Here is a 25,773-nt window from a genome sequence, read left to right on the forward strand (position 1 = left end):
GTGTATACGCATTTTTAGACTGGAACCACTGTCAGTAGTGCCGTCAGAGCTTACAACATTTACTTACAGCGCTAACCCTAATAATAAAGGCTTTCAATTAATGAACCATAAATACAAGGTTGAACAGCATTAACATAGGGCCAAAAGTATTACCTTAACTGCAGATAGTGCCCTTCTGTGATCCATAATGTAGTACTGCAAACTGGCAGCCAAACAGTTTGTGCTGCAGGGGGTTGCACCTACTTTTCTCAAGGACAAAATACACATGAAAACGTGTTGCCCTTGGCCGCAAACAATATGTCCTTGGTGTCCAGCTATAGGAATTCCACATATATGGGAAACCTGCTGCAGTTTTGCCTCCTTTTTTTCCTAGGGGTGCCCGGTCTCACCCAGGCAGCAGCACTATGTTTCTGCACTGGAGCAGCCCAGCCCTGGAACCCCACCACCCAAGCAGTAGTCTTCCATGCAGCCACAGGAGCTGGCAAGGTCTCTCTGACTTCCCACTCCTGCGGGCAGGCGCAGCAGTCAGTGGCAGCCACATGACATGTGAGATGCGCATGGGCGTAGTGAGTGAAGGTCCCTAATGTGTTTCTATAGCATGATTTCTAATACCGGAATGCGATAATCTTTGATCTATGTCTAAGAATATGTTTGCTATACTATGAATGTGATCATCAATAAATTGTATCAGCTCTGAAGAACAGAGTTAACTTTTGAAACATGTGTTGGCTGGCTAGCCGATGATTTGAATAAAGATCAATTTTGCAGTAATCACAGAATAATAATCAATGTGGATTATTTTCACATGATGATATATTCAATACATATTGTGATTTCTGAAAGGAATTATGATGACCATAGACCTCCAATTGAGATAAACTAAAAATCTTATGTGCCTTTTCCAAGGAGGCCTGTGATAATACAATCCACCATCAGCTTGTGGCCACCACTGGTTACCAGTGTAAATGCTTGTTAGATTCAAGGCAAAACTTGTAAAATAGGGATGTATGATGTTACAACGCGATCAAAATGATCGCAGTACATCACAACGGATCTTTTACAACACAAGTCGTTACCGCGACTTGCGCTGTAGGGTGCTGTACTTAGGAATAGTAAGATTTACTATTCCAACTCCAGCCTACGTACAGTAGGGAAGGTGTTGGAATAGTAAATCTACTGTTCCTTAATCTAGAGCGCCCTCCAGTGCAAGTCGTGGTAATGATTTGCATTGTAAAAGACGCGTCGTAATGGCACCGCAGTGTTTTGACTGCGTTGTGAAGGTTGTTTACCGTAGAACAGTGTTTCTCTTAAAGAGGTAACCAAAGACCAGATGTACAGACAACCAGCGGCAAAAACACGTTTGCAGTTTGTAACCAGTAAATCATTTTCCAAACCAACCTATGTACTAATAGGTCAATTTGTACATTACAATTCATAGTGGGTCATACCCTGACCTACCTCATAAATATAGAGAGGTCTCAAACTACTGCTCACTGACATTAGGCCATCACAGGTATAGTATCCTGGTCAGCAGACCACCTTATGTGTTATTGCGTCTCATTAAAGATTGTTCTTAAAGGTAAAAGAGCTGTGTTTAAAATGTTTTTTTTCCAAACATCTGTTTAAGATTTGGCTGTGGTCCCCTGGACCATTGCCTAGTCCTAGAGAAACCATTTGCAAAATTCATAAAGGGCAATGTTTTCCAAGTGTACCTTTTACCTTTTGTGAATTCATTACCACCTCAACTGAGGGAGTCAGTCATTTTTCAGTGCTCTGCATCTGGTTTACTGTAGCAAAACACTGATACCTCACATACTGATTTGCAGTTTGGAAGGCACACCTACAGCACACCCCTTCCAAATTGAAAATCAGTAACCATTCTTAAAACCACTCCGGAAATGGCATTACTATGTTAAAAAATAGGCATTTTTAGGATTTTAAACACCTAATTGCAGTGTTTCCACCCACTAAAATTCTTAATAAATCTTCACCCACGTTTGGCTATTTCTTTTTGTTGGGAAAGGGAACCTTGAAATAGTTCTAAAAGGACTTACATAATTAGCGTTTTCTAGTATCTATTGTGGACTGTAAAGTTATTGCTGACATGCACCACATTATGAAAACCTGCAAATAGTAATACGAATAAGGTTGTGTGTGGTCACATTATTTTCAAGTCACATACCACACTTTTAGATACCAGGCTGGCACTCAACCAGGCATTTCTGAATGCCACGTGTAACGTGCCAATGTCCTGATGTTCAGATAAAGGTTCCCTATGCTGGTTCTCCCACGTACCTGGATCTCATGTCACGATCGATTGTTCTTGAGTCACGCTATTGCTGAAGCATTGACACTCTGCTGCTCTGCTCGTATCATGTATGTGAATGTCTGCATCTTATCTTCCTTTCAATTATCAAACATAAAGTGCCTTCATGAGTATTCATATCGTTCCAGTGAAGGCTGAACCATTTTACTTCTGGATGTGAGTGTCGCTGGGATGAACAGAATTGGAGGGGTGTAAATGTGCTGATTATGGAAGAGGGTGGTCTTATGGCATCAAACTGATCTAACCTTGGCATTCTGTTCAAATAAGAGCTAAATCACAGATACACTTGGGAGATGTCGTGATTATGGCCATTGGGGAAGATTGACTGAATGCCTCACAGTATTATGCACTTTGTGTCCCATGCAGGTTCTGAAGGGCTGGCCTTGCGCCTTGTAGATGGATATGGAAGGTGTTCCGGCCGAGTTGAGATCTACTACGGAGGAGCCTGGGGGACGGTGTGTGATGATTTCTGGGACATCTTCGATGCAGCCGTTGTGTGCCGTCAGCTTAACTGTGGTAACGTTGTTTCTGCTCAGTCATCTGCCTATTTTGGTTGGGGCTATGGAAACATCCTCCTGGATAACGTGGCCTGCAGAGGAGATGAATCATACTTGTGGGACTGCCCGAACAATGGATGGAATATAAACGACTGTTATCATAATGAAGATGCCGGGGTCATCTGTACAGGTAATTTCTCTGTCCTTGTTTGCTATAAATCTCACACTTGGTAGTATTCTAGCATATTGAATCCATTAGTCCTCCCTATATAATACACAACTTCTGAATCACTAGTAATGCTGTTTAAAAAGTGACTATGTAGGCATCCTTGTTGCCAGTAGGTAGTTATAGTTAGGAAAAATGTTTACGTGGCCTCAGAAGATGTGTCAGCAATCCCACTGGGTGGGCCTTACTGGAGGTAACAGGAGGGCTTGTTGGCCTCCTAGCAACCTCTGGAGCCAAGGGGACTTTATCCCCCACCCATCAGTGTGCCAGGAGGTGCCTGTGCAGGGTGGTTGGTAAAGTGGGCTTAGTCTCCAAAGACCTCGTGGGCCAACTACCCCTCCTGTTACCTTTAGTACGTCCCACACTGCGGGATTGCTGAGAGGTCTTTGTGTCAAGCCCACTTTCCCTACCATTCTGCAAGCACAGTGTGTGACTGTGCATTGATGTGTAAGTGGTTGTATGGGTTCAAGAGTATATGTGGACACAGCTGTATGGGTGGGTGAGTGTGTGTATGGGTGTGTTGGTGAGTGAATGGATGTCTTAGTGGTACATGCCCAAGTATCTACATATGTAAAAGGCAGTGTATGCGAGAGTTGGAGTATATAAATGTCTATACGTGAGACTCAGTGATTGTGAGAGTGGCTGTATGGATGAGTGTGTACTTGTATCAGTGATTATATAAGAGAGTAAGTGTGCATTAGTATCTGTATGAATAAGTGAGGTGGATGTGTATAACTGTGTAGGTGAGTAAATGGGAGTGTGATTGATTCTTTGCATGACTGTCTAGGTGTGTGAGTAACTCCATGGATCAGTGGCGGTGTGTGAGTGTCTGTATAGGTGTATGAGTGCATATGATAGTGTTACATTGATGAGTGACTGCATGTATGAATGATTGTATGGGTGAATGAGTGGATGTGTGTGTAGACCTATGAATCATTGAGTGCATATGTAGTAACTGGTATTTGTGTGTCGATGGTTTCGAAAATGGTAGTCTTCAATTTACAGTGGGTGTATCAAAGGTTATATTAGAGTGTGAGGAGGTGCATTAGATTTTCACATGGATGATGTTATCAGTTATGTCATCAGTGATGTAATTTGAGATGTCAACATTGATGTCATCAGTGATGTCACTGACCATGTCATGAATGATGTAATATGTGACGTCATCAGCAGTGTATTGCGGGGGCACGATTTATAGTTAGCTGAACTAACAATAACGGCAGATTTTCTATAGTTTTGTACGAGTGAAATGTCCAACTAACTATAACGTTCCTGAAACCTATGGTTTTTTCAGGGAATTTCTAAGGTTTTTTTAAATGCTAATTTCTAACTATAACGTGCCTGAAACCTATGTTTTTTTCAGTGAATTTCAAAGGTGTTTTCAATGCTAATTTCTAACTATAACATACCAGTTGCGTTTCCAGAGTGGTGGCGAAAGGTGAGCGTGGCCTCCAAAACACCTCTTAGCAATCCTACTGTGTGGGATTTACTGCAGGTAACAGGAGGAGTAGTTAGCGCCCAACGTCAACCTTGGGGACCAACTACCCCTTTTATTACCACCAGTAAGTCCCACACAGCAGGATTGCTAACTTCCTATATCAGGTCCCACATCCTCCCTTCACCACTGTGCAAAGTCCCCTTGAATCCTGAGGTTCCCTGGGGTCCAACTAGCCCACCAGGTATCTCCAGTAAGTGTCACAGAGCTGCGTTGCAGAGGTGTAAAAAGGGGCGTGGCCTCAGACCACCTCTCTGCAACACAGCTCTGTGGCGCATACTGGAGGTAACTAGTGGGCTACTTGGCCCCCAGGGACCCTCAGTATTCAAGGAGAATTAATTACCCAACTTACAGCGCGCCAGGGGGTGCGTTTGCAGAATGATGCAGGGAGGGGGCGGGGCCTCCGGCACAATGCCGGGTTTAAAAAAAAAAGAAATTCGGAAGGGGGTTATGTGGCCTCCCTTCTTTTCCCACTTTTGGGGCCCTGCGGACCCCATCCCCCAGGGCCTGACTCCTATTGTTAAAAAGAAATAACAAAATAAACGGGAAGGGGGCAACGTGGCCCCACCCCCCCAGGCCAATTTCTGCATGGGGACCCCATCCCCCAGGGCATGGCCACATATTTATTTATTTTTAAAATATTTTTAAGGAGGAGGGCTCATTGGCCCCTCTCCTGAGGCCTCTATTAGCCCCGGGGACCCCATCCCCCGGGGCTGTGGCTTGTTTTTTTATTACCCATACATCCTGATTTAAACACACTCACATACGCATACAGCCATTCACATACCTATTGGCAGACCCATACAACCACTCACACACCCACTCATTCACCAACATAGTAATTCACACACCCACTTAATCACCCATACAGAAACTCAAACAGCCACTTACTCACCCTTACAGGTTTTCACATACCCACACAGTCACCTGTGCAGCCACTCACACTGTTTCTTAAAATTGGTAAAGAAATATGTAGGGTGCAAGTGGGCAAAGGTGTGGATATATATATACACAGCAACAGCATTATTCTAAGAAGAATAGCGTCCCCAATTTGAACTCCAATTCAGAAAATCTTGAGGGGAGAGTATTAAAAAGGGGTAGGCCAGTAGTGCTCCAATTTCAAATTTAATCAGACAGCCCACTGGTCCCAGTTAAAAACAGATAGTGCAGGCCACTTCAGGAGTAATTTCCAATAGTGGCTATCAGTTTGAAGTCGACATGTTTCTTGTCTACATAAACAAGGTGCCTCATTGTTAGGTTTTGTTTGTTTGATTCACATACAGTACTATGAGTGAACCAACCATTGTGTAGACCGTATATAGAAATAGGTCCTGAAGAATTGCCACATGATCTATTTGACACACACCAGGCAAGAAACATGTCGAACTCAAACTCATAGCCACTATTGGACATTACTCTTGAAGTTGGCCGCACTATCTGTTTTTAACTGGGACCAGTGGGCTGTCTTATTAAATTTAAATTTGGAGCACCACTGGCCTCCCTCTTTCTAATGCTCCTCCACTCCACATTTGCTCACAAACATCTACACCTGAAAGCCCTCTACCCACACGGCACCCAACAGCTTTGGATAAAAAGATCTCAGAAATATAGACCCTCATAGGGTGCAGCATCGGCCTGAAGAGGAGCACACCCTATTATGAAGTATGACACCCAGCTAGGTGTGTGAGGGGCCCACTTCCCAAATTGGGAGATACCCTGTCTCCACCACAGGGTCGGGGAACAGACCTTCCTAGCCCCCTCCCGCTGCGCTGCTTACCTCACTAGGAACTGCATACTCTGTTAATTCACTTGACTTTCCAGGGGCACGTATAATTGCCCTTTAAGCGCCCTCTGTCCCTCTTCCTTTTTTGATATACTTCATGATCCATAGCCAAGTAACTTGTCACTTGTTTCCAAAATAGATTGTGACCCATAAATAAAATAAAGCAAAAAAGAAAACCTGGAGTGCCCAAAGAGTGTTCGAAGGCAGCAGGCGTTAAGGAAAATGCACACCATGTCCGGCAGGGTGTGGCTGCTGAATACTGCTTAGAAGGCAAGTCGTAGCCTTTCAAAGTGAAAATTCGATCATAATTAAGCATGGACTAGATAGCTTGTGACTGAAAGCCCAAGCACAGCAGTGGCTGGCTGGCAGTGCCGGTTTGAGTGCAGAGTGTGTCTATAGGTCAGTTCCTGAGGCCAACCCCCACTGTTTACAGTTGAAGACCATGCACAGCAGGAGTTTGGCAGCCCACAGAACATTCAATGAAAAAAACTCACATTGTGTGTTGTGTCTAGGGGGAATACATAAAACCCAGCTGACACCAACCCCAGACAGGTGATCAGAGACAGGCAGCAAGCCCCAAATGGCTAAAGTACAAAAATGCCAAAGTCGTGCTCAATGAAAACAAGGGCCACCCTACTCACACGGAACCAGGAATTCTAATCTATAACAAGGAACAGCAGTTCCTGCAGACAATGAGTATCATGTGTAATAGTAGTTGTGTGTAATTATGATTCTCTTTTTGACATATCTTTACCCATGAATATTACCATTGAGTATAACTATTATATATGATACACATTGTCCGCAGGAACCACTGTTCCTTCTGATAGCTTTCTAAAAATTGCATTTTTAGACTCTCCATCAATTGTGATTTGAAATTGTCCAGAGATACCAAAGTCCATCTCTATGCAATTGAGAAATTCACTTATAAGAAGTGATAAGATAATGTCAATGTTATCCTATAGAAGAGATGATCCTGACAGTACTGAAAAACGAATTTTAGAGTTTTTCACTACTAGGACTTGTAAAACTTAAAAATGCATGACCTGCCTTTTAACTACATTGTACCCTGCCCTCTGAGTTGTCCAAGGCCTACCTCTGGGGTGACATATTACTAAAATGGGTGTGTTTAGGCCTGTCGTGAGGTTTATCTTGCCAGGTAGAAATGGCAGTCCTGAGCCATGGTTAGAGGGCTAGTTAAGTGGATGGCTCAATTAGTGCTGTAAGCCCACTAGTAGCATTTAATTTACAGGCACTGGGCACATGTAGTGCACTTTACTAAGGAGTTATAAGTAGATTAAATATTCCAATTAGTAATTAACCAATATTACCATGGTTAAGGGAGAGAGCACAAGTACCTTTAGCACTCGTTAGTGGCGGTAAAAAAGCCGAGAAAATTCGGTCAGAAAAAAGGAGGAGGTAATGTTTGGGGAAAGACCACCCTAAGGCTGTCAGGTCTAACATCAACACACTTGGTAGGGCTCTGGAAATGCAGGACAACCTGGAAAGGAGTGGGAATGTGAAGAGAACCACGTACCCAGAGACTCTGAATGTGGAGACTATAAAAGTGAACATGTGTCTGTGATAGATATTGGCACCCTCAACCTAAATATGCAATAATGTTGTTATACATTAGATTTTTATGTCCATGAATCTGAATCCTTCCAGCCTTTTCTTACCATGGACTATTTATTATGTTATGGTTCTGTGAATGGTGACTTGAGTCTGAGTCGCAAAGTCAATCAACCAATCAATCATATCAATTGTAAAGCGCACTACTCACCCGTGAGGGTCTCAAGGCGCTGGGGTGGGGAATGCTGCTACTGCTCGAAAAGCCAGGTCTTGAGGAGTTTTCTGAAGGTCAGCAGGTCTTGGGTCTGCCTTAGGTAGATGGGGAGGGTGTTCTAGGTCTTGGCGGCGAGATAGGAGAATGATCTGCCGCCGGAGGTTGCTCTTCGGAAGCGGAGGACTGTGGCGAGGGCGAGGTCGACGGAGCGGAGCTGGAGGGTGGGGGTGTAGAAGCTGAGTCGGTGTTGTGGAGTGCCTTGTGTGCGTGGGTGAGGAGCTTGAAGGTTATCCTCTTGTTGACCGGGCGCCAGTGCAGGTCTCTCAGGTGGGGTGTGATGTGGCTGCGGCGAGGGATGTCGAGGATCAGGGGTGCAGAGGTGTTCTGGATGCGTTGGAGCCGTCTCAAGAGTTTGGCCGTGGCTCCTGCGTAGAGGGCGTTTCCATAGTCCAACCTGCTGCTGACGAGGGCCTGGGTGACCGTTCTTCTCGTTTCAGTGGGGATCCACTTGTAGATCCTGCAGAGCATGCAGAGGGTGTTAAAGCAGGAGGAGGAGACAGCATTGACCTGTTTAGTCATTGAGAGGGTGGAGTCGAGGATGACCCTTAGGTTGCGTGCGTGGTCGGAGGGTGTTGGAGCGGTTCCCAGTGCGGTGGGCCACCCAGTGTCATCCCAGGCCAAAGGGGTGGATCCGAGGATGAGGACCTCTGTCTTGTCCGATTTTAGCTTCAGTCGGCTGTTCCTCATCCATTCAGACGGCCTTCCTTCCTTCGTGAAGGTTGGTTTTGGCGGTGTGGGGGTTTTTGGTGAGGGAGAGGATCAGCTGGGTGTCATCGGCGTAGGAGATGATGTTGAGGTCATGCTGACGGGTGACATGGGCGAGCGGTGCCATGTAGATATTAAACAGAGTTGGGCTGAGGGATGAGCCCTGGGGTACGCCGCAGATGATCTCAGTGGCTTCAGGGCAGAAGGGGGGAAGGCGGACACTCTGTGTTCTGCCGGGGAGGAAGGAGGTGGTCCAGTCCAGGGCCTTCTCTTGGATCCCGGTGTTGTGGAGGCGTGTTCGTAGTGTGTGGTGGCAGGCCGTGTCGAAGGTGGCTGACAGGTCCAGGAGGATGAGGGCTGCCCTTTCTCCATTGTCCAGCAGGGTCGTGATGTCATGGGTGGCGTTGATGAGGGCAGTCTCGGTGCTGTGGTTGCTGCGGAACCCGGACTGGGAAGGGTCCAGGATGTTCTTCTCCTTTAGGTAGTGTGTCAGTTGTTCGTTGACAGTCTTCTCGATGACCTTTGCTGGGAACGGGAGCAGGGAGATAGGACGGAGGTTCTTGAGGTCCTTGGGGTCCACCTTGGGTTTCGGTGTGCTTCCAGCTCTCCGAGAAGGTTGATGTCTCAAAGGAGGTGTTGATGACTTTCCAGAGATGGGGTGCGATGGATGTGCTGGCTTTGTTGAAGATGTGGTGTGGGCATGGGTCTGAAAGAGATCTGGAGTGGATGGTGTTCATGATCTTGATGGTGTCGTTGTTGTTGATGTTGGTCCAGGAGAGCAGGAGGTTGGTGCAGATGGTGGTCATGGGGGTGGAGGTCTCAGTGGTTGTCGGACGGTCGTGGCGTTGAAGCTGTTGTGGATGTCTGCGATCTTGCGGTGGAAGAAGGTGGCCAGCAAATCGCACAGGTCTTGTGAGGGTGGAACGTTGTTGGTGTTGGAGCTGGGGTTGGAGAGTTCCTTCACGATGTTGAAGAGCTCTTTCAAGTGCGCACGTTGTTGTCTCGGCGGTCTTTGAAGGAGGCCCTTTTGGTGGATCTGATGAGGTGATGGTGTCTGTGGGTGGCATTCTTGTGGGCTGTGCAGCTGTACGGTGTTCGTTCACGGAGCCAGATCTTCTCTAGCTTTTGGTAGGTCTGCTTGGAGGCCTGGAGGTCTTCAGTGAACCAGCTGGCTTTCTTGTTGGTGTGACTGTTGGAGGGTTTCTTGATTGGGACGAGGGTGTTGCCGCAGTCGTTGATCCACTGTCTGAGGTTGCGAGCGGCGATGTCGGGGTCGGTGGGGTCGGCGTGTGGGCTCTGTGCGAGGATGGTGGTTAGCTGGTCTTCGGTGAATTTGCTCCAGCAGCGGCAAGGCATCTGTTGGGTGTGGTGGTGCGTGGTGGGTTTCTTGAAGGTGAAGTGGATGCAGCGATGTTCAGTCCAGTGGAGTTCGGTGGAGTGGTTGAAGGAGACGTGGAGGCTTGCGGAAAAGATGGGGTCAAGCGTGTGACCGGCGGAGTGGGTGGGTTTTGTGACGCGTTGTCTGAGTCCAAGGTTGGCTAGGTTGTCGATCAGGGTGGTGGAGTCGGTGTCGTTGTTGTTATCGAGGTGGAAGTTCATGTCCCCGAGGAGTATGTAGTCCGTGGAGGCGAGGGCGTGTGTGCTGACGAAGTCAGCGATGGAGTCGCTGAACTGTGGTCTGGGTCCGGGGGGTCTGTAGATGAGGGTTCCTCTGAGGGTGGTGTTGGGGTCGGTGTGTATCTGGAAGTGCAGGTGTTTGGCGGTGCTGAGGGTGTGGTCGGTGTTGGTCGAGACTCTGGGAGTGTTCCTGTGGACGATGGCGATTCCTCCACCTGCTCCATTGGTGCGGTCCCTGCGGGTGATCTTCTAGCCTTCTGGGACAGCTATGGCTATGTCGGGTGCCGAGGCGGGGTTCAGCCAGATCTCAGTCAGGAAGGCGACGTCTAGGGAGGTTGAGTCGAGTAGGTCGCAGAGTTCAACTGCATGTTTGCGGGCAGAGCGGGTGTTGAGAAGGATGCATCTGAGGTGGTTGGGTTCTTTCCTGGTCGGCAGCATGGTGAGGTGGATGCTTGTGAAGCTGAAGTTCCAACAGGTGAAAGCTCCATGGGTGTGCTTCGGGGTGGCCAGGAAGCAGGTGTGTGATCGTCCGGTGTTGAGTGCGTGGAGGGTTCTGGCATCGTATCGGTGACGGGCGTCTTGCCGTTCGCTGGGTCCAGGGGTCCTGGCGCTGGGCGCAGTCCAGGCGCGGACGGGCACAGACGGGCTTGACTTAGGCATGCCAGCTGCGCGCGTCCGCTGCATGGCCTCCATATGAGGGGATGTGGGAGGGAGGAGCAGCTGGGAGGCGGGAGCGGGTCTGCGAATGGGATTGCAGGTGGCGGGGCCGCAGGGACACAGCGACGGGAAAAACGGGCGGGGCCGTGGAAGAACTGGGCACAGGAAGGAAAAACAAATTTAGGCAAGAAAACAAGTACAGGCACAAAGGAATAAAAACAAGTCCAGGCAAGAAAGAAAGTTAGGCACAGGGTAATAAAAACAATTGAGGGTATGTGTCTGGTGGGATAGAGCATGGGAAAGCTAGGAGGGCATGGGAGTGGCTGTGATTAGCAAGTGTTTACTCTGGGCTTGGAGTTGCACATATACTAAAACAGCTTTTCTGATCGGCTGCTCTGAAGGTGGGGGCAGTTCATATATAAGCTTAAACAAAAGTATGCAACCCACACAAGTGGGGTACTGTTTTCGTCGGAAGAAGTGTGAAAATGCAGGAAGGTAGGCATTATTTGGATCCCCACAGATTCCAGGACTATCCTTCACAGAAATGTGAGAAAAATGCATGTATTTAGCCAAAGTTAGTTTGCTGTTTGCAGAATATTTCAGATAAGAAAATCTAGTTATAGGGATCTCAATGAACTGAGCTGCTAACCAGGCTCTGATGAAGGACTAAATGTCTGCTGAATATGTTTTGTTTTCATACTATTTCTACGTAAACTGATGTTTTGTATTACTTAAATATATGAACATGCTCAGTAAACTGCTAAAGAGTTAAGTCAATGTAGTAATTCTATGTAAGTTCAAATAATATATCTGATGACCTACCTTTTTGCTTTTTTTCCAGGCAATCCCAACTCTCCAATTGCACCAGGTGAGACAGCCTCGAGGCCTGTTCGCATATTTTCATGACTTTGTTTTAAGGCTTGAGAATTGAGGTGGGGTAGGATACTACTGGAAAGATGGCTTGGTCTGAAAAGTACAATGTTACAACGTAAACATAAACCCACAGATGTCACAGAAACAGTCCTGTTAGCTTACATATCATCAATGGGAAACTTTTAATCTAGGTCAAAGTGTACCAGCGGAAAGAGGGCGGAGTCACAAGAGAAGTAGTCATTAACCCCCTGCGCGCTGGGCAAATTCCCCCGCGGTGCGGGCGATTTATTCAGTGGGTGGGGTTCGAATGGCCCCAGGCTGTCCTCCGCACACGCCCACAGTGATGTCGGACAGCCGGGGGCCATCTGAAGCATGCAAGGGGTTAAAATTGGAGTTTAGTTGTCATTTTATTGATTTGTTTTTTAACTCTGCCATAAAGAAATTGGCACTAAGGGCAAAACTAAAGTATTTGTTCTGGCTTGCTTAATGGTTCACAAAGAGGCAGCATTTTAAAAGGTCTAACGGGTTAAGGAACCTTCTGCTAAGATCTGTATGTGCCCAGCAATGTTCAGAGGATAATAATAGCTGTAAGATAACTCTGGTGGGTAATCCATTTTCTGCAGAGACCTATAGTTTGTCTAGTCACAGTTTAAACTCATAAAACAGCATAGAAGGTTAATATGCATGCTTCAAACTACATTATGTAACATGGAGAACACAATTTCTTTTTTGTAGATAGGTTAGTGTGATACTGAGATCTTTTCGTTACATGCAATTCAAATTTGTAGTCCTAATATGAAATGCTGAGCTATGGACTGGAATCTAGGAACTGAAAGCAAGCTGCAAAAGATAGGTTTCGAATTTATGTTTTTTCTTCATCTGTCCTTATTCTAAGGTTGATACAAAAAAGGTTTATTTGGGTTAGAATAAATAATTATTAGCACAGAGAACCCCAAACACTATTTTAGGTTTTAAAGTTTAACAAAAAAATTATTTAAATCATGACAGGAATACATTAATTAAAATACAAATGAATACATTAGAAAATGAAAATGAAAAGAGCACAATCAATAGGAATAGAAAGAAGGGGCGAAGAAGAAAGGAGAAGGACTGTAATACAAAGGAAACCACATTGGATAACTATCTGATTGTAAATATCAAGAAAAATGTATGAATATATAATCAAACAGCAATAATTAGATAAGAAAAAACATTGCAACTAAAAAGGGAATCAGGGGGGTTTAAGTACTTCTTGAATTGCAGGGGAGAGCATAGAACATCGCTTGGGAGAGTCGTATAAAAACTGAGTAATTGATGCCCATAGTTCATGCTGTTTGAAAACAAGAGACATGGAATGCATATAAGCAGTATCTAATCTATGATTGTAACAGACTGTGTACCACCATGCTTTTGACGACAACTGCATAAAATCTTTCCTATGTTTAGTGATTTGTTGAAAGGCAACTGCCAACAAAAGGTCTATTATGCAAGCAGTAAATGAAACAGCCCACACAGTCGATACGCTTCCTAAAAAAACATTTAAAATAGGGTAGGGAATATTTAAACAAAATATGGAATTGATTTGATCCTAACCTTGGCGCCAGAAAGTGGAGACATAGGGAAAGTACAAATTTAATGTTTACGGTCAGCATGTTGTGCAGAACACGTCCAGCATGTGTCTGGAGTATCGGAATGAATCCTATGAAGGAGAACCGTCATTGTAAAAATTCCATTATGAACGGGACAAAATGATTGTATTGTATTGACTGCACAAGAGGATTTCATAATCTTGATCCAAATCTGTTTCCATGTAGAGACAGGCAAGGTAACTTGAAAGTCAGGTATCCCCGCAAGTTTAATTGGGAGTTTTAGGACAATCACTAATATCACATTGGAGGAAGGAATAAATAGGTGAGGCTTTTGGATTTGTAAGCAAAAGGTTAGTTAAATTATTGAAAAATGGTGGATTAGTGAGGACAGCCATCTGAAAAGAAGTGTATGATAGAGATATGACATTTTGAAGGAGCAGAAATGTATGACGCGAAGTAGCTTATAAACCAAACAATGTGTAAGCCTCTGAGAAAGAAATCAAATAATCAATTTGATACAATTGTTTGACCCAAAGGAGACCTTAAGTCTCCAAGAGGGCCAATAAATAGGTTTATTATTGAGTTGTATCAAATAGTTATGCTAGATTGTAAAGTCCAAAAAAGTTCCTAGGTTTATAGAGTGACACGTAATAACTGAACCCAATAATTTACCTGCATGAAGAGCAATTAGAGTACATATCTTCTGAGGCGTGATGATTTCAAGAAATGAAAAGGGATAGAGAAACTCTCGTTCTAAGTCTACCCATATTGGAGTAAAATTAGAAGGAGAAAAAAATCCAATGAACAGACTGATTTAAAAGAAATGTTTTATGGTAATTAGCAAAATCTGGAAAATGTACACCCCCTTATGCTTTAGGACTCTTCAATTTAGATAGGGACATACAAGACTTTTTGTTATTCCAAGAAAAGAGGATCAAATAAAATTACGTTTCCTATAAGATCGCAGCAAGTTTGATATATATTGAGCATTATAAGAAAACCCATTGATAAGATGGTTTTGTCTAATCCTGGACAAAAAAAGATGCAAGTGTCAAATTAAAGAGAAATGGAGATAGTGGACATCCTTGCCTAACTCTCCTGCCTAAAGGGAAGAAAGCAGAAGTAAGACCATTTGTACAAATGGCAGCTTGTGGTGACGAGTATGTAGTGACGAAGTCTGTAGCCAGGATGTCGTTTTAGGTGGATTTATTGAGTTCAGTTGCAAGTAGTTGAGTTGTAGAGATGCAGCCCCACCAGGAGCAGTCTACCTACTGCTCATCCCATACTCCAACTGTTACACCCAAGCATCCAGGCACCCAAACATTCCATCAAAGACCATCACACGAACATTCCATGCATCACATTCACACTGGCTGACCCGCTAGGGAGAAAGTAACAGAAAGGAACCAGTTAAATATAATACAGGTTTCAACATACCTTCCCTTCTTTCACAAAACAAGATAGAAACTGCTAAGAAAAAGATACAAACAGGGAGTACCCCAAGAAGTATAAAAATGGAAAAGTAAAGAACAAGCAAGAAGAAAGTGAATGCAAATGTGAAAGAATCATAGCAAAGTTACCAAGAAAATCAAGCGAGGGGAAGAAGGAAAATGCACTTGAGATGTGCAAGAGTGAGTACAAGAGAATATGAAATATACAAGAGATGTACAAGAAGTACAAGTAAGAAGAATAAAAATAATAAAAATATAGAGGAGATGCATAGATAAATATACATAATATATATATAAAACCCTCCCATCATCCTCCTATAATTTTTTTAAGAAACAATAGAATTGGGTGACGGACACCCAAACTGATTTTACCCAAAATACAGATGAATAAATGGACCAGAAACAACATGGAACATCTACACCCAACATAAGCCGAAGAAAATAGAAGGTAAAGAAAGAAAAGAAGGTTGACTGCCGGCCATTCAGCCCAAAAAACCAAAGGGCAGAGAACCACGAGTGTGTACAGTACAAAAAATGATGCACATGTGACTCGTACCCATTAGAGCCCCTACTTAGAGGTTAGTAGCATGAGCAGAACAGAAGAACACATTGGACTAGTACCCGTTAAAACCTCTATGTGAAGAATATGAAATGTGAACAGAACAATAGAACACATGGGACTCATACCCAGTACAACATTTATATGAAGGTTAGAAATGTTAACAGAACAATAGAACACATGGGACGCATTCCCATTAGAACGCTTATTTAGAGGTTAGTAGCATGAACAGAACAGACAAACACATGTGACTTATACCCATTAGAACCTCTATGTGAAGGTTAGAAACATAAACTGAGCAATAGAACACATGGGACTCGTACCCATTAGAACCCCTACTTAGAGGTTAGTAGCATGAACAGAACAGAAGAACACATTGGACTAGTACCCGTTAAAACCTCTATGTGAAGATTATGAAATGTGAACAGAACAATAGAACACATGGGACTCAAACCCAGTACAACCCCTAAGTGGAGGTTAGAAAACGTGCACAGAACAGTAGAACACATCCTATTCATACCCATTAGTAATAGAAATACATGGGACTAGTACCCATTAGAACTGCATAGGTGGGACTAACACCCACTAGAAACTGCATAGATGGGACTAACCCCCACTACAACAAACAAAGGGTGAAGCACAGGGTGACTTACACACATAAGAAACATGACAACATTGAGTTAAATGGGAATAAAACCCATTCCTTGCGTGAAAGGTAAACACAACTGGAAACAGAGTTGGTTTGTATTATGTGTGGTATGATTTTTTGTCACTGTAGTATACCAGTAACACTAGACATGTGACAAAAGCAGAAATGAGCAATACTTGAGTAAAGACAAACTGTTGTAAACCTTCTAGCAAGACTTGAAAGCAAATGTTTGTATATGTCACAGGAATCACTTGCAATATGTCAAAAACGATTTAGTTCCAAGCGCGTACCACCGTACTTTACTTCAGTTAGAAAATTGATTGCCAAACAAAGGATAAAGGAGAGCCCCATACATATGTGCTCGAAACACGTTCCTTTGCACAAAATAATCCCTCAACGTGAAGATTCTACTCCATGCACCAAACTGAACTATTGTTCTAGCAAAGAAGCCGTAAAACTGTATTATACAACGTGCTCGTGTTATTAAGACTCCAGTACATGTATGCAGGTGCACTCGCAGTTGACCAGATGTGACCAAATGCAAGCTGGGCATTATGGGACAAAACCCAATGTTTTGCTTACATCAAAATAAAGAGCAGAGAAACAGCGCAACACGCTAGCAGTTGGCAGAGAATACCAGACACTCTGTGGCTAATGCCAAATCTTCCTAAGACTGCCACTGCATGTTGACAGGACATGAATTTCATAACTCTCTGTGTCTTCACCAAACACTCCACATCAAGTGTGCACCACAATACCAAGCCTGATCTACCACTGATAAGGCACTCTACCTCAGATTGACAGGTCTGTTGAGCCCAACAGCCCCCAGCATGTTTTAGTGAGTGTATACCAGACTAGTGCAGCTTATCACAAAAATCCAACCACATAAAAATGTCAATGTGTGCAGCTTCCACATTGAAGTAGAATGTAACAGAATTAACAAGTGTAAGTAGTCAGGCTCACACAACTTACCCACTAGAATAAATTTCATTTTTAAAAGTTTAATGGAGCATGTCCAGGCTGGGGCTGTCTGTTGACAAGGACACTGGTGGGGCTGGCTTGCCTGAAGCTCCATTCTTGATGCTTTACTCTTTATTTCTGTAGGTTTCTTTGTGTTCATAATTTCCATTGCACAGACTGGTCCTTTAAAACTTGTAGCACTCTTAAGTCTTGGTTCAGGTCATCTTCAAAATTCTGCAGTGATGAAGTCCGAAGCAAGGATGTAGTTTTACGTAGATTTATTGAGTTCAGTTACAAGTAATTGAGTTATAGAGATGCAGCCCCACCAGGAGCAGTCTGCTTGCTTCTCAGCCCATAATCCAACTGTCCCCCCCAAGCATCCAGGCACCCAAACATTCCATTCAAGACCATCATACCAACAGTCCATGCATCACATTCACACTGGCTGAGCAGCTAGGGAGAAAGTAACAGAATGTAACCAGATAAATATAATACAGGTTAGAACAAAGTACAAGAGGGAGACCATATTAATAATTTTAGGTCCAAAATGAAACCAGCTAAGAACATGAAAAAGAAAGACTAGTTAACCCTGTCAAAAGCATTTTCAGCATCTAAAACGATGACTGCCAAAAGTTCAGGAAGATCAGTAGACTTAGATAAAATATCAAAGAACAGATGAGTGTTGTCTGAAAGATATCAACCTGGGACAAACCCTGATTGCTCCTTCCCAAGAAGAATGGGCAGAAGATGTAGTAGCCTAGTGACAAGTGCATTGGCACAAATTTTATAATTTAATTGACCAAGAGATGGGTCTGTAATTTTTGCAGTAACGCAAATCCTTACCATCTTTCGTGATAAGACAAATAAGTACATCCTGAAAAGATCCAGAAGACATAAAAGAATCAGAAAAAGATTGAAGTAAAGTAAGTCATTTGAGCAAGATAATATGAGAAAATAAATGTAAAAATCTTCAGTAAAACCGTTGCACCAAGGTGCTTTATATTGTTTAGGAAAAGCATAGCGAGATATAATTCTGAAAGCAGCAGTAATGTTTCCAAAGAAGAAAAATCTATGAGAGAAAATCGTTTTTTTGAATAGAGGAAAGATAATACAGAATATCTTGATTTGAAGGCGAATAATCAGTTGTATATAAATTGGCATAAAAGGAACTAAATTGATCCAAAATATCTGAGTCGATAGAGTGTGTTTGACTAAAATATTCTGTATTGGATTAGGTAAATATCTTGTTTGTTTCATTTTCACTTGGCACTAGACTTAAGAAGATGAGACAAGGCAAGTTAAGTGGATACTTTTTCTAAAGATAATTTGGCTAAAATTAGGTGTTGCATGGACTGGTGTTTACGAAAAGTGTAGTAAATATGTTCAAGACATTTGATGTTCTTAAGTAAGGCTTCCGAGTGAGCCTGAGAAGCTTTCCTTTCTCTTGGAGTTCAAATTTATGATGAAATCTCAGGCTGAAGCCTTAAAATCATCCCAAATGATACTAAAGGAAATAGCATCAGAAAGATGAAAATAAAAAAAAATCATGAAAAGAGGCAGTGAAGAAGGAAGTAAAATCAGTGTGCAGCAGTACAGAATTATGAAATCTCCACCGTTAAGGAGACTTGCATACAAGTAAAAGGTCTAGTTGAATTGATACTAGGGCATTGTAGAAAATTAAAATGGTGCCTATCTCTGAACTGTGCAACAATTGAGTAAAATGATGAGAGAGAAAAATAAGATCTATCCTAGATTGGGTATGATGAACTGGAGAAAAATAAGTGTATTCCCTCAAGGAAGGGTTGCATAGTCACCGGGCCTCTGTCAGGTGATGATGCCGAATAGCATGCACAAATGGTTTTAGTGATTTATTGGGAATATAGTGAGCTGAAGAGTGTCTATCAAACAATGGGATCAACACAATGATTATATACCCCAGCCAGTATTAATTGATTACTCAAATGTTGCAATAGTTTCTGAGCAATGTTTACCAAAACTGACAACCCGGAGCAGTAGGGCCATACACATTAAACAAAATATTAGAAAATTTGTTGATAGATGATGTAATCAAACACCATCTACCCTTTCAAATTTGAAGGTAATTTTGATCAGACCGTACTGATTCTCCGTTGTACATAGAAACAGTTCTAACCCATGTCGGCAGTCGGATCATCAAAACAACAGCTAAAGTTTCACACAGTCCGTGGGAAATGTGTCCACATTTCCCACGGACGGTGTGAAACTTTAGCTGTTGTTTTGAAGATCCGACTGCCGCATGGGCTGAAACTGTTTCAATGTACAACGGAGAATCAGTACGGCCTGATTAAGGTTACCTTCAAATTTGAAAACTGGAATATGAATAGATGTTATGAGGCCAATCGAACTATAAGGACCAAGCCCAGAAGAAATCCCTGGATTGGGATGAAATGCATTGGCTACCTCCTGTACAACATATATAAATAATTATGAAGATTTGATTGAAGTATGTGCAATTTTCAATCCAAGTGCTTCGATGAATGAAGTGTTTTATTTTTTCAGATTCTACTTGTAACAATTGATTGGTGCGGATCTCTTTCTCTAATTAGTTTGTGCATCAATTCCGCTTAGGGGGCTTGGAAGGCTGATCCCCCATATCTGAGCACCACTTTCTCAAACAATTTTCCACATTGTGATGGGTGCGGTTATATAGGTCTCAGCCTCTTTTTGTGAATCACTAGAAATAGCCACTTACCTTGCTTGCAGCATGACACCCGACTCACGTCCATCCGTCTTCTGCTTCTGTCTTCTCCAGGTTCCAACCAATTCCCCTAACCAATCCTGGTGCTGCTCATTTGCTGCTAACCAGCATGAGAGCAATGCCAGGATTGGAGGGAGAGGCCTCTCTCAGCGCTGTCAAGAGCACTGGAAGCCAGTGCTTTCCCTAACCCAGCTGTCTAAAAATAAACTTTATTGACATTTTATTTTTCATCTCTGCTGCTTTTCCGGGGGGCATTTTTGCTAATTCCCAGCCCTGCCAAGCAACATGCACCTCTGAGTATTATATTAAGGAATTTGAAATGTATCCCTGCAACACTGGGAGGACTTGAGATTATGCGCAATCCGAGGTATCAGTGGAATCAATCTCCGATTGCCTTGTGGTGATGCAAGGTGGGCTAATTTCCTGAAGCAATTTGTATCTCGACTCATCCTCCTGGCCCGAGCGTTTTTCTCTCTTGGTTTCTGAGATAGATGGATGGATATTTCTCAGCCTGTTTGCAATGGGCTGAGGATTGGGACGATCCTCTCAGAGTCTTTCGTTATATCAGTCCGACTCACTTTGTGGGCCTGTGAAGCCTTCTATTTTGGCTCGCTAAGTTTAAAATGGAAGACCACCCAGACAGCGCAGGGCATTCACTGCCATAGATTACTCATGAGCACAATAGCAGGAAGCTGCTAGGAACCCCTCTTTCACTCGTGCCACCCGCAAGTGCCATTGTTCTCAATACTCACTGAAGGACAATTGTTTCAGCAAATATGTTATTGCCATATGCCGATAACATAGAAAACAATAATAGTTTGTCAAGTCATTGGAATCATTGCTTCACTCGTTTCCTCACTAAATATCATGGGCCAGATTTATGAAATGTTGTGTTGCCCTTTCGTCTGACAAGGTAACCTAAGGGCAACGCAAAACTAAAGTCAGATTTATCAAGCCAAACAAGGCTATCTTGCGTGGCCCTGTGGTGCCACGGTAAATCTGGAGACAGTGCAAGTTGCTGGCTTGCTTTACTCTGCCCCTGGGAGGTGTTCCATACGTGGAGCGTGGGTATTCCCATGCATCCACCCATGGAATTTGGCACATTCCCAGATTTACCATGAGTGGTAGGCCTGGTAATACGTCAAAAAGCTTTGCCTTCCCAGGGGAAGAGCAACAAGGAGAAATATCTTCATTTATCATCATTTTTCCTTTTTCTACTTGTGCTGCATTCTGCAACGCGCATAGAAAGATAAAAAGCCTCTGAGGATTGTTTTTTGTGCAAGAAGGGTCCCTTCCTGCATAGAAACAATCCTGTCTGCAAAGCATTCAGTGTTGCATCATGATGCAAGGGTGTCTGAGTTGGTGATGGGCAGCCAAAAGTGCATCCGCACAAGGAGATGACAGAAATGAGCCATTATAATGCTAAATATGGTGCATTCCTGCCCTCTCCCTTTCACGCAGCTGCAGAAAGGTATCTTGCCAAATCATCATTCTATCCTTGTAAGGCCACTAAGCAGGAAGTCATTAATTTTCGTAATTGCAACACGTGTTTCTTAGCATTTAGAAACACCAAATTAGCATATCACAACATAAGAACTGCTTTGAACAAAATACATTTCAACATCATAGATAAAAGGGTACATCCAGACCCACAGTGAGATGAAGTGTTGGTCGGTCGGTCCGTCGATCCGTCTGTCCGTCTCTCCGTCCTTCCGTCTGTTCGTCCGTCCGTTCGTCTGTCTGTCTGTCTGTCTGTCTATCTATCTATCTATCTATCTATCTATCTATCTATCTATATATCTATCTATCTATCTATCTATCTTTGCAACTCTATAAGCCTGTCTGTCCATTTATCTTTGCAACTTTTTTGCAACTCTATCTGTCTGTCTAGCCGTTAACCTCCCATCCTGACTAGGATTGATCAAAACTAAAAGACATTCTCAGATTACAAACCAAATGACTTATTATACATACCAAACATGTTTAATTATTTAGTGATTTTGTGTTGTATTTCTTATTAATTTAAGATGAAACAATAATGTGTGTATAACTAAAAGTCACAGAATTCTAGGGGAAGCAATGGGACTGGCCTAACCAGTCACACATGCTAGCAAGCGTGTACTGCTTCTGCCAATGCTGCCTACAATGTTAATGTGTAAAGGAAGCTTGAACTTTTTCTGCTGGTGCTATACATGTCTTCTATATGAGGAACACATGCACTGCGGCTTCCCTGTGCAATGTTCTTAATTAGTATACCTGCTCTGCTGATGCCCAGAGCTGCCCTTGTTTCAAATGTAAATGCAGGGAGCTTGTCCTGCTTCTCCCCAGTGTAATACCTGTTCTCTGTTGTAGGACATTGGGTTTTTGGTTGAAGATGGTAAAACCCCTCCTCAAGCAGAAACCACAATCTGTGTCATGGTGAACTACAAAAGTAACTAAATGCTCCTGCGCTTAACCCTCTGGTAGCTTGGGACAAAAGGAGTCCAACTTAACTTTAGAGACAATGTGCTAAGTATTTACGTAGCACTCAAACAGTAATAAAGTGAAAACACAAGACAAATCTCACACCAATTTGGAAAAATAGAGAAGAATCTAATAAATATTTTGACACAAAACAAATAAAATCCAATCAGTAGAACTTGAGTTAAAAATTTGTAAAGTTTTTGTGAAAAACAGCACCTACAAGATCAAAACGGAAACCGTAGGTATCTAGTCGCCCGAGACCGGTACAAAGATGAAAGTTATGGCTGACCTCGATGAAGTGCGGTCCATATAGGCAAGGTGCATTGGGACCGATTTCCACTTACTTTCAGACTTAAAAGAACATTTTAATACAAATGTCGGAGAAGGTAAAGTTCAGCTGGGCAAGGCAGCTGACAGTGTCTAAGAATGAGGCTTTGTCATTGGGAAGCTTTTAGACACAGTCGCAGTGCAGGTTTCTACGTTCAGGTTTAGTCTCTTTTTTGGAAGAAAAAATCTCCATCGGGACGAAGACACAGGCTGTAGCAGGCAAATGATTCTGGAGGTTGGATACCCTTCTGAAGTGAAACCGCTTTACAGAATTATCTACTCCAAAGAAGAATACAACAAACACAAGGAGATGATGGAGGAAGCGGTGAAACTTTTCAGACACTCACCCCCAGTCACAGATCTGGGTTGAATCCATCTTCATTCTTTAGCTTACGTCACCACCTCAGTTCAGACCCAGCTATATGCAAATCAGTCTTGACCCTGTGTCTCATGGGAACAGTCCAGCCTGAACTGCCAAGCCAGATCCTCCCTGAACCGGAAACAAGCATCCTGGGACCGGTTTCTGGGTAACACCCTTCATCAGCCAGGCTAGCTTGAATCCAGTAGCAAAGTGAGCAAGGGATCCGTGTCTGGGCAAACCCAGTTGACTTAGGGCAAACAAAGCATACATAAGGAGATGATGGATGGAGTGCTGAAACTTTTCAGACACGCACCCCAAGTCTCAGATCTGGGTTGAATCCATCATTATTCTTTAGCTGACTTCACCACCTCAGTTCAGATGTATATCTGTGTTGACCCTGGGCCTCATGGGAACAGTCCAGCCTGAACTGCCAAGCCAGGTCTTCCCTGAACCAGAAACAAGCACCCTGGGACCGGTTCCTGAGTAACACCCTCATCAGCCATGTTAGCTTGAATCCAATGGCAAAGTGAGCAAGGGACCCATGTCTCGGCATACCTTGCCGACTTAGGGCGAACAAAGCAAACACAAGGAAATGATGGACGAAGCGTTGAAACTTTTCAGACACTCACCCCCAGTCACAGATCTGGGTTTAATCCATTAACATTCTTTGGCTCACTTTGCCACCTCAGTTCAGTCCCAGCTATATGCAAATCAGTCTTGACTCTGTGCCTCATGGGTACGGTCCAGTCTGAACTGCCAAGCCAGATCCTCTCTGTACCGGAAACAAGCATCCTGGGACCAGTTTCTGGGTAACAACCTTCACCAGCCAGGCTAGTTTGAATCAAGTGGCAAAGTGAGCAAGGGACCCACGTCTGGGCATACCCTGCCAACTTAGGGCGAACAAAGTAAACACAAGCAGATGATGGATGGAGTGCTGAAATTTTCCAGACACTCACCCCCGTCACAGGTGTGGGTTAAATCCATCATCATTCTTTAGCTCACTTTGCCATCTCAGTTCAGACCCAGCTATATGCAAATAAGTCCTGGCCCTGTCCCTCAGGGGAACAGTCCAGCCCGAACTGCTAAGCCATGGGAAACAAGCATTCTGGGACCGGTTTCTGGGTAACACCCTTCATCAGCCAGGCTAGCTTGAATCATCCAGTAGCTAGCCATTACCATACATCCCTTAATAGACTCTGATACATCTTCACTGAAAAAATATAATCAATAGTGTAATTTTATGTAGCACCCATATATGTTGGGATCTGGGGTGAAGTGGCCGCTTCCAGATCTGAAGAAAATTTCAGGTTCTTAACAAAAACACTTCTATTCAATGAGTCCCCATGTGGCGTATGTTTAAAATGCATCAGGGGCAGATCCCTCCCATCACAGATACCACACAATGCCTGAACTTTATGGCCTCCAATTCCTGTATTAAAATCCCCAGCCCAGATTATTTGATGATCATGCTGGGCTTGGGATATTACATCCTGTAGGTCATATATGATCTTGGTTGCAATTGGATCAAATACATTGTAATAATACTTGATTAAGAGCAAATTGAATGATTTAGGCAGAGTAATTATAAGCAACTGAGAATACAGGATGTACATAGTTCTCTAATCGTAAAGTCTGTCAGATATACTAATATAAAAGTAGCCAAGCCTCCTTTAGCTTTGCTTGATCTTGATGGTGCTTCTGGGACACAATAAGAGGCATATCCATCTATGTAAGGAGAGTCTGTTAGCCAGGTCTCTTGGCAGCAAACAATTGCGTGTTGCTCTACCAACATTTTCCAGTCTGGGTTATCAATCTTGGAGCAAAGACCCGCAATGTTCTGTGAGATCATATTAAAGCCCTCAACCTGGGTGGGTCCAGGATTGGACACAGAATAAAGTGGCGCAGATGGTATTACACAGTATTCTTTTGAGGTCATGCCCCCTGAGTCCAATAACTGTCAGCATTGTAATTCCATGTCAGACAGAGCCTCAAATCTATTTGAGAGTGGCAGCTTGTTTTGTGATTTTGGAAAAACTGCTTCATCTGTTTTGGGGTCTAACTGTGATGGTCTATTTAGATGTCCTATTGATATACAGACTTTCAGCTGGTAGAAATATTCTAGGGGTTGTGCTCTGATGCCCTCAGCTGTAGAATGTTTTTTGGGGAGACGGTGAAAAAGAGTTTTGACCAGGATCAGATTCCTAAAGTTTACAATTATACAATCCCCAGGAGATGACTTTGGGGCTAAACCCATCCATTTAACTCTTTTTGTAGAAATGATTTCCCTAGAAAGTTTTCTTAGCCAGTTAGAATTTCTCTTCAGCCAGAAGGAGACCTTGTTCACTAAAGACACATGCGTACATGGGATTCATACTGTTCCTGCTAGAGTGAGGGAACATTTTCCAATACTATTATATAAGGTGTGCATGCCGGCAGAATATGGGGCGTATTCCATTTAAGTCAGATTGATTGACACTATTAGATACTTGAGGCGCCCTATGATCGGTGTCCCTGATTCTCGTGCCACTTGTTTAGCTAGGGTCTTCACATGTGTTTCAGGGATTAGGGGTTGCATTTGCCTTTGTTCTTCTCTTTGTTGAGTGGCATGTATTTTATTTACAGGTCCAATGTCAGCCCTTTGAGACCCTTGAA

General features: G+C 43.4%; 1 protein-coding gene across 2 annotated transcripts in view; it reads left to right on the forward strand.

Annotated features, from left to right (window-relative positions):
• LOC147703583 (uncharacterized) overlaps positions 1-25,773 on the forward strand; it is a 1,699,045-nt gene that overhangs the window by 265,297 nt on the left and 1,407,975 nt on the right. For both annotated transcript variants that reach the window (XM_086931923.1, XM_086931924.1), the window contains exons 4-5: positions 2,693-3,013; positions 11,994-12,020. In XM_086931923.1, the coding sequence (XP_086788049.1) occupies positions 2,693-3,013; positions 11,994-12,020 (348 nt within the window). The remainder of the gene's footprint in view (positions 1-2,692; positions 3,014-11,993; positions 12,021-25,773) is intronic.

This window comes from Lissotriton vulgaris, chromosome 7 (genome assembly GCF_964263255.1).
Source record: "Lissotriton vulgaris chromosome 7, aLisVul1.2, whole genome shotgun sequence".
NCBI classification, from domain to species: domain Eukaryota; kingdom Metazoa; phylum Chordata; class Amphibia; order Caudata; family Salamandridae; genus Lissotriton; species Lissotriton vulgaris.